General features: G+C 33.9%; 1 protein-coding gene across 8 annotated transcripts in view; it reads right to left on the bottom strand.

The window, feature by feature from the left end:
- The window catches only part of TRPS1 (transcriptional repressor GATA binding 1), a 253,230-nt gene that overhangs the window by 201,516 nt on the left and 35,332 nt on the right, over window positions 1-16,382 (bottom strand). For 5 of the 8 annotated variants that reach the window (XM_017530675.2, XM_017530663.2, XM_017530673.2 and 2 more), the window contains one exon: window positions 1,502-2,430. In XM_017530675.2, the coding sequence (XP_017386164.1) occupies window positions 1,502-2,428 (927 nt within the window). In that variant the 5' untranslated portion in view covers window positions 2,429-2,430. Of the gene's footprint in view, window positions 1-1,501; window positions 2,431-5,981; window positions 6,140-16,382 lie in introns of all 8 variants that reach the window. The other 3 variants (XM_017530666.2, XM_037739306.1, XM_017530665.2) reach the window with 1 other exon arrangement.

Genomic DNA, 16,382 nt, shown 5'->3' on the forward strand with positions numbered 1-16,382 from the left:
TGACATTATTCATTTCCAACCCTTTTATCTAAAACACGTATTTGCTTTCCAATCATAGTTTGACAGCATAGTGTATCTGACATAAGACAGTGAAATGATCTTTAATAGACAGCAGTTCAAAGCATGTAGCTTTCATGCATAATAACTATGTTGGCTTAATTTGCTGCTCTGCAGAAATAATTCTATTTGTGGAAATTCACAAACTAAGATGGAATTTTTAGAGTGCTTTACCAAGATGAAACTGGCGTTTTAAGAGTTCTTCTTTATATCTCCCTTAAAGTAATAAGATTGCCATTCTGACATTTAAAGGACTCAGAAATTTTTCTTCTGACTCTTCTTACAAGTATTGCAAAATATGCTCACTACCTGTTATTTATAACCTCTTTGCCTGCCTTTCTTAATTGGCATTAAATCAACAGAGAGGTTTGAGGCAAATGAGCTGTAGCTATCGAGTTGATAAAAATGACTGATATTTTAAGGGATTTTTTCATTAGTTCTCTGGTACCTCTAATCATTCCTAAAAATGGTTACTAGTAAAGCTAATATGTTTTGAAATCCCCCTGGCCTTATAATACAATAAAAATCTACAAACTGTAACAAAAACTAATACACATCCATAAGCTTACCATGAGTTTTAACTATGCTAAAATTACTAAAATTAAATGTATACATTTATTTAGACTCAGTTCCATGTTTCATTCTATTCAAAATGTAAGAGTTTCTTTTTTTTTCCATTTCAAATATGTCATAAAGACAGAAAGATAGATCAAAGAGGTATGCTGTTTTTAATAAAAGTAAAAATCTAAATTATTACTAAATGCTTTCATAAATTATTGCCATTTTCCTTAAATGCAGAAAGGAATGCTTTATTGGTCTGTACCAAGGTCATTCTGGGGTCCCTAGTACTTACAATCACATTTACTTCTTTTTAATCAATGTAAAATGTTATTTCCCAGTTTTCATTTGCAATTATTTTGCCGTTCCAAAAGGATGTCTTTGCAGCCATCAAAATGGCTCAAATCTAGTCAGGATGAACATAAAATCATATTCTAATCCAAGATGCAGGAAAGATCCTCACTAAAGGGAAGATTATAGCAAAAACCTTATAATCTTAAAACTAGAACAAGGCATGAATTATTATCATGTACAACCATAAAGATTAATAACATATCTGGAAGACTGTGGAAACATCAAATTACCATGAAATATATCCAGAAATGTGACACTTAGCTAATTTCATGAAAAGACTTTTCCCAAACTAAAAAAAAAAAAAAAAAAAAAAAAATGCTAGGATTGTTTTCTACAATAAGAAGCTAAGAGTTGTCTTTAGACAACTCTAAATATACTTGTATGAGGCAACTTTGGAGTGTGTCCATCTCTTCTGCTAGATCTAGCAGGATACCTGCCTGGTATTGGGACCTTGGTTATAACATGTATTTAAGAATTCACATTTCATTTCTAATAACTTTTTCTGTCCAAAGAGACAAAACAAAGTACAAACCTGCACATCGTAGGTCCCATTTAGTAAAACAGGCCTTGAAGAATTGATGTCCTGCAGCACACCAGAAAACACTGAACGGTTGACCTTCTGGAAGTCTTTGGAATGGCTGAACTGCACCATGTTATGAAGGGCCAAGATTTTGCTGTCCAGCTCAGCATCCTGCCTGGTGCGGTTATGCAGTCCTAAGTGATACTTTCGGAAGTGCTTAATCAGATCTGTGGGGTCGTTGCCATAGTAACCATATCCACAGATATTGCATTTAAAGTCCTGAAGCTCTGGAGACAGAGGTGCCGGGTCTGGGTTATCATTCACCAGTAAGTCAGTTTTGGATTTATTCAGTCTTACACTCCCATCTGAAGGCACTTGTGGGTTTTTTGAGGCCACTGAAACAGGGCTCAAACCTTGACAATTGGCTTGACCACTGTGTGCTTGCCCTGTTTCCTCCGTAGCCTTTGGTGACATCTTCTGATCTTCCTTTGTCTCCAATGAGTCCCCTGAGGGGGTGCAGGCTGTATCTTGAGGGTCATCTGCCTCTGCTCTTTGAGGAGACTTCAAGGGCTCACAGACTCCCCCAGCAGCTGGAGATGAGAAAGCCAACATATTTCTGTCTGTCACCTCATCATGCGGAAAGGAGGGAAGGTTTCCTCCCTTACTGGGGCTTTCATAATTGAAGCCAGCCTTCTCACTCAGGACTACGCTTTTCAAGTCCTTCTTACTGCTAGAAGATGGATCTTGAACATGCAAGCTATGTTCCTCCTTATGATTTACTTCTGCAGCATCACTCTGATCCGTATTTTCTGACATCTGATCTGCAGAAAATTCTTTATTCTTTCCAGATACCTTGCTTTCTGTACCTATAGGCTCCAGGATCTGGCCCTCGCCTTCACTCGCAACGTTTCTCAGAGGGGGGTTCTTTTTCCGGACCATATCTGCAAAGATACAGGGAAAAGGCAGATACGATGTTATTTGAAGGTTACAGAGATATAATTGAATCTGGAATATTTTACTTATGCAAGTATTTTAATGTGCATAATCAAATGCTTCCTCTAGGAAAAAAGTCAGTTTTAAAAATAGCAAAAAGTTGAGACTAAAACTAACAATTTACATTTAGAATTACTATTATAACCAAGATTGGCTCACTTATTATTTTAAAGTTGTTTTAGGAATAATGAAGGATTTATTTTTATTACTAGGTCTACCCTCCCTATTACTTATTCTTTCCTGAAAATATATTTTTGCCCAATTTACTCTTTCGATTGTAGCTGATAATGTATATACATGCTTATATATTTATACACGTTCTATATTATGTATAATATATATACATGTTATGTTTATAAAACATATATGTGTTTATTTTTATAGAAGACATCATATGTTTCTTTATATGGTACATATATGTACATATAAATAACATAAATTGGAATTCAATATTGTTACCCTATGCAACCAGGATGTAAATATAGTTTCAAACAAAATATCTTCATAGTCAAAAAGACAGAAACAGCCATGTTATCAACAGAGTGAAAACTGCCCCATCACTTTCAGGAAGTGGAGGATGACAAATGTTCCAGCTCTGACCTACCAACGAATTTCTTGAAGCCACATTTGGGGCTTGCCTGAAAGTCAGAAGGAAGGCCTGGTATGCATCACAGTGGTCAGATCGGGTTTTCCTAGGACTCTGTCCAGCATGCTGGGGAACCTAATAAGCTCTGGGTATCCATACACAGCCTGATGAAAACAGTACCTGTTCCACCATCAAGAGCACCCTGGAAACTGACTAAGAAAGAATATTGAGCTGAACCATATGACATTGTCCTTGTATTGCTCAAAACAGCAAAATATTAGCAGCTTCCTATTGTTCACCTTTACACATTAGCTCAACAATGTCTCTCAAAGTTAAGTTAGTGGCATCAGTGGCGTCAAAAGAAGAATACTGGAGCAAATTCTTCTGCTGGAGTAGAATGAGTCAGAACTCTAAGAATATAAAAAAACTAAGAAACAATTTGTGTAGTGTCAATTAAAGAATGCATTAACAAAGGCTGGATGAGGTCTGGGTTCCGTGGCTGCTGTTTCTTAATCACTCAGCTTAAAAAAACTATCAAGTGCTGTGTAAGTCATCACCACAAAGGTCTCTTGGAAAATTCCACCTGTGATAGAATAAAACAAGCCTTCTTTGTTAGACTTCACCATAAGGACTAACAAAGTTAGTTATACTGCAATTATCCAAAACATGCTGAGAAAATCCAAATTAATAACATGGTTTAGTCATTTTCATCTATAATTTCTCACAAGTACTGAAGAATCACACTGATTTTGACTATACAGGTGGACCTTTGCTTCCTAAAACCTGGTCATGCAAAATTTTTATAATATGAATTACTGAACAAGAATAGTGCACTAGAGTATAAGGAATCATTTATAAAGTAAAAATGTGCCATAGTGAATGATGTCAAAAATGGTATAATGATACTTAAGAAAGTACACTGAGCCAGGAGCAGTGGCTCACGCCTGTAATCCCAGCACTTTGGGAGGCCACGGCAGGCAGATCACCTGAGGTCAGGCATTTGAGACCAGCCTGTCCAACATGGCAAAACTAAAAATACAAAATTTAGCACCCCGTCTCCACTAAAAATACAAAAATTAGTGCACACCTGTAATCGCAGCTACTTAGGAGGCTGAGGCAGGAGAACTGCTTAAATCCAGGAGGCGGAGGTTGCAGTGAGCCGAGATCGCACCATTGCACTCCAGCCTCGGTGACAAAAGCAAAACTCCATCTCAAAAAAAAAAAAAATAATAATAATAATAATAATAAAAAGACAGAGAGAGCGAGAGAGAAAGAAAGTACACTGTTCTTCTGAGACATCAATGTTATTCATCAAGTATCTATAGAAGCTCCTGCCTCTTGGAACAAAATATACATATTCAGGATGAAAGAGTAAAGTTTCAAGTGAAAGTGATGGTGCTGCGGCAATGTAAATCTGCCTGACTTCTGGAGGCAGGAAGAGGAATATGAGCGTCTTACCTCTGTGTCATTCCATCAGGCCCTAAAATTAACTAAGCTTGATTAAAAAAAGGAAACACTGATAAACCAATTTTTTTTTTAATATTTGCATTTCAATGTCTTACGTGTCATGTCAACCTTTGAGGGGTTCTCTATTCTTTTGTCAAAAGTGACTAAAGAAGCCCTGGGGATGTATGAAAATGTGCAGAAGACTGAAGGGCAAATTTATTAGTAGTCAATAAAGGGAAAAAGGGGAAAAAAGACTAAATGGGCAAACTGAAGAAATTAGTTATCATTTAAAATATAAGTTTGAGGAAAATATGCACGGTTTTAACTTAGCCTACAGAAAAGGATATTTTAGGCTGTATTCAGACATTCCTACACATAAAAATGTGGAGGCTTGATACAACTTCTCTTACCTTTCCCTTCAGAATTTCCTGATTGTTAATACTTTTCAGTACACATAATGTCTTCAGTAACTATTACAATATAATCTTCCCTTACTGAATAACTATATCATTTGTATTTTAACTGTTTCTTCTTAAGATGACTGCAATCTAACAACATACCACCTAAATGAAATGAATAAGTTAACACACAAAAAAATACAAAAATCCTATATCAAAATATAGGACTCATGAAGAAGTCAGAAAAAAAAATCTAATTCATTAAGGTTATCTTTCCTTTAAAATGAAGAGAAAATGGTTTATGCCCATATGTTAATGCCAGTGTGAGTGACTGGGAAAATGACAACATTTTAAATAGCAAGGGAACCAAGATAAAACACTTAAAAGTGAATAGATCTAAATACATTAATATTTTAAAATTAACTTATTTTTCAAAACAAAAAGAAGCTTTAGATCTTGTTGATTTATTGTTACACTGAAGAGATATAATGGGTCACTAGTTTAAAATCTACTCAACCAGCATCTTTAGTGACTGAGAGAAAATACAACTTAATTAAATTATCATCCTTCTAAAATTTCAGTCCCTTCTTCTACCCAAGAACATATCCTTAGAACCCTTAAGACTCATGACTCCTTATGCTGAATAGAGTCCTTAATAATATACATTGCAAAGATCGTTAAACTGCTAAAACTTCAAAGACATATCAGAAAGGTCATTTGGGTTTTATTTTGCATTGTGGGGGCAGGAGTATGTTCTTTTAGTTGCTGTTTAAAAAATCTGTGTGTTTAATTTAGTTGACTATACTTTGAAGTAGCTATAGAAAAAATAATTTTTACTAGAATTATATCATCATAATTTTTCAGAGTGACAGATTATATAAATATAAGTACATTTGTCATGCTTCTAAGTGGAAGAAACTCTCCTAGCAAGTTGTAAGTTAGATACTATTAAGACTATAGCCACCCTCAAGTTATTATCTCTAAGACAAATAACAGATTGCACGATGTTTTACTATGTGCCAAGAACTTTTCCAGTTAACATTTTCACTTGAAAAAATAGATCACATACTTGTAAAATCATACCCAGCATTGACTTCATAAGGCATGTGGCTTTAGAGTGCTTTTTACAATTATTAATTCTATTAGTCAACTAGCAGGAGGCTAATGCAATTGTCTTAGAAGACGCTCGGAAGACACAGAAGACATTTTGAGAGCTGATCTGTACATCTGTAAAACAAAGCAAAAAAATATTTTCCTTCCTAAATGATGTAAACATAGTTTAATATATCACACCTAAAATACATTAATATGCCGGCATCATAGGCTGCCTGAAAGACCTAAAATCATGAGCAGATCTTGAGCAGATCCTCTCCCTCCCCTGGGTTTTAATAAAGAAACAAGAGAAGGAGGAACATGATATAAAAAGCTACAAGACATAAGTTATTTTCATAACAGACTGTTACGTTGGTGAAATTATTTAATCTCTAAAACCTCTTCACCCCTAATGACCATAATACTTACCTGCATTGGGATATGGGTAAAAGACCTTAATTTGCAAACACCAGCATAGGCATTTATATGGAAAATCTTAAAGTAATTAAAATACATAATCACATCAATGAAAGTTGTCATTAGTTTTGGCAACTCTATTTTAAACTTTATCACCTTGCTACATAGCAATATCCTTCATGCAGACTACCTTAACCCCAGAAAAGTTTAAAATATCCAGTAGAGTAAAACCACTGTGAACTGCATTTTAGATAATGGGCTAAAAGTGAAGTTGACAAAGAGGAGGTAAAGAATTTAAAGGAGAACTGCAAAGCTCAAAATTGCTATTCTAAGTCCCCTATTTAATTGTGAGATTAAAAATTGAACTCTGGAGCTATGCAATAGTGAGCAGCCCTACATTTACATTATTCTCCACCTAAACAGCCCATATAATGAGAAACCATATTATACATGCCACGATATTTAGGCAGGTTAAAAATATATGTAGCTTCCCCCAAATACTTATTTGTATTCATTTTCATTGCTGAGTTATAAGACATTCCATTTGTAAAAATCATAAATTTCTACTCTTAATTAGCTGTATTTCCTTCTAAGTAAAACAAATCTAAAAGCTTTCTTTGCTTTCTTAGAAAAAGTGTTTACTTTTATAAAAATAGGGAAGTACATTATTTCCATTACAGTACAATTTAGACAGATTTATGCAATAGAAATAATCAGCATTAGAGCTTACAAAAATAATTCTGATAACTATTTTATCTCACTATTTAAAGTGCTTAAATACATAAGAAAAAAAATCTCCTGTAGAACACTGATTCATGTTCTCAAGAGAGCACCTTTACAGCAAAAGGGATTTGAGTTTTCTATCATTACCTAGATATTGTAAATTAGCCACTAGTGATTTAGTTATATTTCATATATTATATATAATATAAACATATACATGCATACAGTTATGACATATTCTTACTCCAACTAACCTTGCAATAGATAATCAAATAAATTATTCAACCAAAGTAATCAGCTATCACAGTAATTTAACAACAGAGCTTAGATCACACATCAGCTCCATGCAGAAGAACTAAAATTTATTTCCATTAGATGAGAAACTCCTTGAAGGTAAGAGATGTAAATTCTATATTCTTTATAGTATCTTTACCCTAAGCAAAGTAAAGAATAAAAACCTGAGTAAGAGGGGCATAGAAATTGCATATCCAGTTTCTGCATCTGATTTAAATCACCTGCTCGTGTGATCAAGGGCAATCCATTTGCTTCTCTGAGCCTCTGTTTTTCCTGTACAATAAGGGAATTTGAATAAATTATTTCCAAAATTCCCCCGCCTCTGTGACTCTATAATAGTTCTGGTTAATGGTACTTCAGTTTTACCTTTAAAATATTTGTCCAATTACATTGAAAGACTATAGAATAGTGGGCCACCTACTACTAAGGGTGGTCTAAACACCACTGAAGCCTATCTTTCCCTCAATTACTCACTTCCCCCAATATTCATTCGTTCAGTAAATATATCCAACCTCAACTATGTGCAAAACACATTAAGCAAGATGACTTTAATTTTATTATTTGTCATTAATTTAAAAAGGAAAGATATGCTTAAAAGGCAAGGAAAATGACTACAAGGAACTCCTCTTTCTCAAAGAAAATTGAAACTTTTGAATATCTCTCAAAATATCATTTCATATACATATATGCATGTGCATATATATGTACACACACACACTACATTCTGAATAAGACTCTAAAAAATCAGGAGGGCAAGATCCTGTAATTGGACCTCAGTTTCAAATCTTGTTGCATATAATTTTTAATTATAGGTAGCAGGTCTTATTTTCATAATATATAATGACAGACATTTTCTTTTTGTTTTTCCAGATTACAAAACTTTCAAGTGTTTGAAATCAAAGCTTAGCACAAAAAGAAGTCATCATGGTCTTCGTCTTAATAAATATGTTTTCTTCCATGCTTGCTTGTATTACCAACATAAGAATACTGAGTTATTAATTATACATTTCATGTAGCTTTTATTTTTTAAAAAACTTTTAAGGGAGAGAAAAAAAGTTTCTTTTGATCAAAAGTCCCCACAAAGAATTTAAAGAATTAAGAAATTGATAGCAAAAGAAAAGGAAGGTCAAATCTTGAGCCTAGAGCAAACTAGATAGCTTCCATATGAACAACATATACAGTTCAGTTTTGAAAGAACATATGTGTTTGCTCATTGGCTTAGGGGAAAAAAAAACACTTGAATCCTGTCTACTCCATGTATACAGATCAAAATCAGATTGCTTAAGTGAACTATAAAATGCAAGAGAACATTGTTTATCCAATTCACAAACCCAAGAATCACTGAAGGAGTTTAGATGTTTTCTATTTCTTCAGATTCCAGGGCAATACTTCAATGGTAGATCGCTTTTTTTGTAAACTGCTTCAAACTTCATAAACTCAATGTCAGATCCTGTTCTTTCCTATCCATTTCTATTTAATTTGCTCTCTCTTAATTGACTGTTCTCAAATTTTTTAAAGGTATTTTTGAACATCTTAAATCTTGTTGAGTTTTAAATGTCATCACCTTCAAACAACTTCCATCAAATAAATCTCTTATTAATTCACATTAAATTAATCCAAAATGATCACTTCTATTAACATATGCTTCAGAACACAAAAGCCCATTAATAGTCATCTGGACACTAGAACTAACCCAAAGCTCTCTAAGATAAAATGCACACTATTTAGATATCCTATTTCAAGGAGTTTTGATGCTAGCCCAAACACATTTTATTAGGCTTTTATTTCATCTTGCTATGTTCTTTTTACATTTTATATATCTCATTTCAAATGCATTTGTCTAGGTAAAAGGAGATAGTGTGGTAAGTAAATAATAATGTCCTCTTCGCCAAAATGAGTCTTCATATAGCCAAATGCATGTTAAAGAAAAAATTTCATTAACCATTGTACTTTCATAAGAAAATATCTTCCAAAAAAAATGCACCTATTTCACTAACTAGAGAAACTAAAATAGAGAAAGACCACATCACCGAGCCTCAAAAGGCAAGGCGAATTGACTATTTTTCCTTTCTTAACAGGTGAGAGGCAAATGTATTAAAATCCCTGATTTGAATAAGATCACCATTTCACTGTGCAAATTGAGAAATGTTACCATTTGTTTCCCTGCAGAAAAGTAGTTTTTCCTTTCGTTTTCCTCTCAAAAAATAAATAAACGATTAAAATATCTGCAATGACAACTGTTAATTCACACAGGCCAATCAATCTGACTTTGCATTTGCACACAAGTCAATTTCAACTTCATTCCTACTTCTCTGTTAAACTTAGAACATTTCAACTGCCCTCTGGGCAAAGAGCCAAGCACAGCACTCAAGTTCAAAAAGAGTAGCTCATCGAAGAGTATAAATGTTTCTATTTATCTTGATTGTTATGATGTGAATTGACATTTTATTGTATGTAAATTAGATTTTCACTCATAACAAAAATAACAAGTGCTGTGCTTTGTAGGAATGCCTTTGACTATGTCCCCAGCATTTGGTGAAAACTATATTTGGATACTAAAGGTAGTTTATTTTTTTTAAGTATTAATGTTGCCTTTTTCTGTTTTCTAATCTGTTATTCAATAGAAAAGAAAATCCCAATATTAATACACATATATAACTAACAGCTTTCTTAGTTCTCTCTTAAAAAATCTGTGTCAATCACTGCAAATCCATTTGGTAAACTGACACACATATATAGTATAGTGAATCTAATAGATGCTTACCATAAAGATAACATAGTGCAATTAGAATGCTCGCTGTCTTCACAGCACCAGTAAGCCAAGTATATTTGGTAAGGTTTATTATTATTATTAATAAAAGTGCCAAATTTAATGTAAGATTAAAACAGATGTTGTGAAGACATACTGAGAACTTGTAATATACTCTGTATGTGTGCATGTACATGGGTGTATATCTCTAAAATGAAGGGAAGGAAGTTTGTGTCTTCATATACAGCAGTTCTTCCTCATGAAACTAGGAAATAACTCACAAACCACTGTGCTGTATGACAAGGAACCATTTAAATGGCCTGCATCCATCTGAGACCAATGGACTAAGGACAACCATAGAAGTACCCAACAGATGAAAATATTACAATGAACCAGCTAATGCATTCACGCAACAAAAGTGATTTAGAAATAAGTTCAGAGTGTCAATACATAAAAGTTCCACAAGGCCAGAGATGTTTATCTTGTATTTTTTAAGCCCACTTAAATTAATAAGCAGTACTGATAGATGTCTTTCACATTGTAATGAACACACACTATTGATACAAAATTTGGTTTAGAAATCACACAATTTAGTGCCAACTACTTATTTTAACCTAATTAGCATCATTTTTCCTTCTGACAAAAACAAATTACACGCACACACAGGAGTCATTTTCTCTCTTTTGTTAAGTACAGAGAAATTTTCCAAAGAAAACTGATCTTTAAAAAACTATACTTCAAAGTCACTTCTAATAATAAGATTAAATCACTTTTTCCTGACTTCTAGGGTATGAAAAGCTTTATGTATGGGGGGAAAAAAGGTAAACATAGAATCTGTTCATAATTTGGAGCTGGATAAGTAAAAGGCTTAGAAATCTTCAACCATAAGAACCTTTTTGAAAAAACATTATGGTATTTCAGAACATTTTGCCTATGCTTACCACAAGTTTAGCTAAGTTCTGCCTGGGATTTTAATATGGTAACTGTTTAAACACAGACGACAAGAAATTCAAGACTTGTCTCTACATGCTTCCCATGATATTAGCTTCAAAAAAAGAAACAAAAGGAGATTCCTTGGACAAATTAAATTTAATGGAAACTGTATAATATATATCCCTCCCAGAGATCCACAATGTACATTAGCAATTACAGTTTTACAAATAGATTGGAGGGGGTGACGTCTGTTCAATTTGGACTGGAATTTCCCAATCTCATTTGGCTTTATGTCACATATTTGGTTTTATGTCACATAATTTACCCAACAAAACTAATGTGCTGCTGAACACAGTGGGAAAAACCACTCTAAGACAGTAATGTTGAAGAAAGAAATCTAACCAAGATTTCAAAGCATGTGTATGTAAGGGAAAAAACAAAACAAAGCAGTATTCCTTCATTAACTTGGCAAGAAAACTAAGATGTTTTGCTATGAAGTGGCCTGTGTTGAAGGATCTGTTTTGTTTTTGTTTTTTCCGTAAGTGCTATCTATGTTTAAAGAAGATTGAGGTGTATCATCATGAAAGATTTAGAATCAGAACTTTTTTGAAAGAATGTGTAGTGGCAGAGCATTACAGATAGAACATTGGATTTTTAAAAGGGAATGGATAAAACATCTAGGTAAAATAAAATCCCAGGTGTCCAAATTATATATTCACAAACATATGTGGATAGAAACTCAATGTTATCTTTGAGCTTAAATAGATTATACAGATATCACTGCATAAAAAAGCTCTAAGTATTTTTTCAACTATTGTTTCTAATGCTGTCCAACTACTGTGATTCATTAAAACCTTGTATGCTAAATTTGTCATTATTTTATAATTACTTACATTTTATCTGATTAAAATTGAGTACCTAACCAAAATATGGCAAAGGCTTTCAATTAAATATAGAATGTGGAAAGACCCAGGATGGCACTGAGGCATCGCAGTTCATATAGTTAAAATCAGTGGTTCTCAAATGCTTGCAAATACCTGAGATCTATCCCATGTGCTCCTCCCTGGTTATTAACAAATCCTCTCTTCCCCACTCCATTCAGTCTGTATCCCCAGACTCACCTGTGCTAACAATGAAGGACAGAAAACCAATGCCTGGGATCATAATCAGTAAACTCATGTCTAATACAGACCCTATCCCACCCTTGAAAATCCCAAGCACATCCTCCAGCTTTATGGGCTTTTGGATTTTGTTTTATCATTATTGCATCGTCTTGCATCCAAAGATTAAAACAAAAGATCAGAAATAAATAAATAAAATAAAAAATAGGTTGGGTAGATGTCAAAGTAAATCTGAAACAGATAATTACTCTTAAATTAATTTTAAACACAAAGCCGGATAGAGTGGTGAGATTCAAGCCAGAGAGGATGACCACATATCTAAGTTCCCTCTGGACCCACACAGCCTCTATTTTACACATTCACATATAAGAGGAAAATAGTGATATGATATATATGAGTAGGAATACAGAATTCGGGCAGAAATTAGCTCACTTGTTAAGTATTTTGTATAGGCAATCTAGTCAATCTTCACCTTCAAATTCAATATAAACTTAAGATTCTATCTAAACATTCACAGAGCTACACACACACACACACACACACACACACACACACACCTTTAGAAAAGATTTTCACCATCTGCACCCCAATTATTAATTTCTCTATCAATCTTGTTGTGGACACCTGTTTTAACAAAGTAAGGGAAATATATACATATAATTCCAGAATCAGGTGTTTTACAATACTTCTATCAGAATTTAATTGAATGTTGAAAGAAATTGAAAGTCAGAAGTAGGCTTTTTTAAGGCCCACAATCTTCAATGTTGATACATATTCTAAGCTGAAGTTTTAGCTAATAACAAAAATATTTCATGCTCTTACTATGAGCCAGGAACTGTGCCAAGAATGCATTATCTCATTTTATTTTAATTTGGATGAATAATCCTTGAAGTAGTATTTTCACTCACATTTTACAGATAATGCAGCTAAGACACGGAGAAGTTAAACCATTTGCTTAAGCACAGACCTAGCACATGAACAAGTTGGATCTAAAGGAATCTAAAGGCCATTGGGTTTCCCAGCGCATTTCTTTAGAACACTTTAACAACAGTTAAGCAATGCAAAAAGTGATAACATTTTAAGAAACTTACAAGAGAACACAATCTACAAGATGCCATGTTACAAAGGCTGCTATCAAACATATTTGTCTGCCTCTATAGCCATGTCAAGTGAATGAGTACACAATCTTCCCAACAGTCTCACAGACTACCAGATTATCCTAGCTTTTGAATCTGTCTCATAATGCCTAACACATCACCAACATTACCAAACTACATGTCTCTAAAATGGATTCACTTCTACAAAGCCCTCTACAATTTTCACAAGCAAAACTTAGTCTTCTCCACCATCAAGTGGGACCTTATGCATATCTTCTCTTGAGGTACTTCGCACTTCACATGGAATTATGTGGTTATGTTTTAGGCTACCCCACTGGACTGTGAAACCTTTAGAATCAGAAAATATATTATGATGCATATTATCATTGTTAATGCAAAATATTAATAGATATACGTTCATATGTGATATTAATCAAAATATTGACATATAATAATTCAATATATGTAAATAGTTATATCTCATCAGTGATCTTGAGCTTTTTCCAGGTGTAACACATCTAAGGCTCATTTCCATCATTAGCACCAGCAGACTATGATGGTGATTACTGCAGAGAAATAAAGCATAATAGCATATTGGCACAAGGGACATGCAAGTTTTTAAAAAGCCAAGTAATACTAATATGACCTTCCTCACAATAGCAGGCCTACAACACAGCAGGCACTCATAAGAGTTCTTATTGGATGGACAGATGTTGACACACTTAGAAATCTCTACATATTACTTTTCTCTGCAAGGAAAGTCTGCATATTTTGGTATTAAATAGGCTCAGGAGACTAAAAGCTAGCAAAATGCTAAAGTAGTCTCAACAACATAATAACAAACCAAATCAAGACATGCAAAGAATCAACACATTAATTTTCTCCTTATTTAGGCTGAAAAAGAATCAGATATCACAGATCTAGATCCATGGGCACGGAGCAAGAAATCTACAAGTCATGAGAAATAAGAACTATTGAATTTATTTTTTTAAATGGTAAATCATAACCTTGTTGGTTTGATTTGGGTTCCATAAATGTCTATATAACCTTACATATCAAAAATATCTATATAGTGATTACACAGAGGAAAGTTCATTAAAAATTGGCACACTCTCTATATAGTGATAATTCTATAATAAGAGCACCATATCAGTAAATTCAATTTGTGTAAGTTTGCATATTTACATGATTATGCATGTTTTATATATGAATATCATATGGTATTTAATAGGTTTATTAAATATAGAACATTTACTATAAATATATACATTTATATATCTATGTTTTATTTACAAATTTTTCATTCTGTATTCTCCAACATTCCAAAATTCAAAATACACAGTACAAGTAGCATAATACATAAAAAATAAATAGTTTATCTTTTAAGATAATAGCCTGGAACATAAAAAGAATACAGAAAAGCTTCAAACATCTGGATTAGACTCTGCGAAACCTAAAACATTCACAAGGACACAAAACTAGAAGTTTAATTTTAAAATGCATGTGCACTCGTGCGCGCGCGCGCGCGCACACACACACACACACACACAGACACACACACACACCCCAATTCTCACAGTATCATTTTCTGAATTTCTCAAGCTGGAAACAACCGGAATATGTATCAGCAGTAGAGTAGATTTTTAAAGTACTGGTATACGATTATACAATACAATACCCGTTCATAAAATGGACTATTATGCTACAATATGAAAGAACAAACTACGTAAAATGTGAATGAATTTTACAAACCTGATGCTGAGTGTGACATGCCAGACACAAACGAATGCATATTTTCTATGTATATGAACATGTGCAAACTTCAGAAACAAGGAGAGCTGTCTAAAGTGTTTAGCAGTCAGGAGAGTGACTGATTCCTGGACGTGGAAGAGAGAGAATGGGAGGAACATAAAGAGCTTCTGGAGTACTGGCAATATTGTATTTCTTGACATGAGTGATAGTTACACAGGTGTATTCATTTTGTAATAATTCATTGAGCTGAGATTTGCACACTTTTCAGCTAAATAAGTGCGTATGTGATTTTTCAGTGAAACAGCAGTTGCTCTGCAGAGAGCATGGAGGAATACGTTGAGGAGAAACCTTTAAGCTGTTATATTTTGATGAGCAAATCAAGCAATCCAGTGGAGTGGAATGGGTCATTGATGCCTCAGGCTGAATTGCAGGGGAGCAAGGGCCAGGATGTGCCCTAGCAGGCAAACAGGTGGTAAAAGAAAGAAGAGAAGAGAAATTGAGAAGAAAAGAAAGTGTTTTGAACAAAAGGGATTTCAAAGAGTGAAGGGTTTGAAAAGAGACATGAAGGGCAAAAACAAGAGCAGAAAGCAACAGGCAGCCTAACAGAGGAGAAGATAATCAGAGACAAGGAAATAGGAGAGAGAAGAAGAGCTCTGTCTGTGATTCTGCTGCTGGTGGTGGTGGTGGAAGGGCAAGCACAGACACACATCTGTAGATATTAAATATTCCATGAGGATGCACTACCTTGATTATACCACAAAGACAAGCTACGTAAAGGTGGAAGAGAACTAATATTTATTGAGTACTTATTATGTACCAGCCATTTGCTTACTGGCTCACGTAATTTCCCCAGTTAGTTTTCACCAAAAGGCTCCTAGTTATTTAGTAGTCCTATTTTACAAATAAGGAAACTGGAACTGAAAGGGGGATAAGGTAGCCTGCTTACTGAGAAGATCAGAGGGAACAGATGAAAGAGAGCAAATAAAACAATACTGTGGCTTTTTCAGAGAATTCATTTATCTAAAGTTCTGAATATTTTTATACGGCTGAATAAATGCTGTATTTAAATGAAGTGTGTGCTAGATTCTACCTTCATCTAAGGCGATTGCTGTAAATCTATGTAATACAGTAGACCAAGGCATCCCACCTCACAAACAGAATAATGATGGGTGGTTTCTTATTTTGCATAAAAAAGATAAGTTAATAGGTAAAATTCTATCAGTTTTAAACTTTATACCTAGTTAATATTTTCTTAGGACTTTGGCTTCTAACATCAAGTAGCTTCTAATGTG

Source organism: Cebus imitator, unplaced genomic scaffold (genome assembly GCF_001604975.1).
Source record: "Cebus imitator isolate Cc_AM_T3 unplaced genomic scaffold, Cebus_imitator-1.0 Scaffold68, whole genome shotgun sequence".
Classification (NCBI taxonomy): domain Eukaryota; kingdom Metazoa; phylum Chordata; class Mammalia; order Primates; family Cebidae; genus Cebus; species Cebus imitator.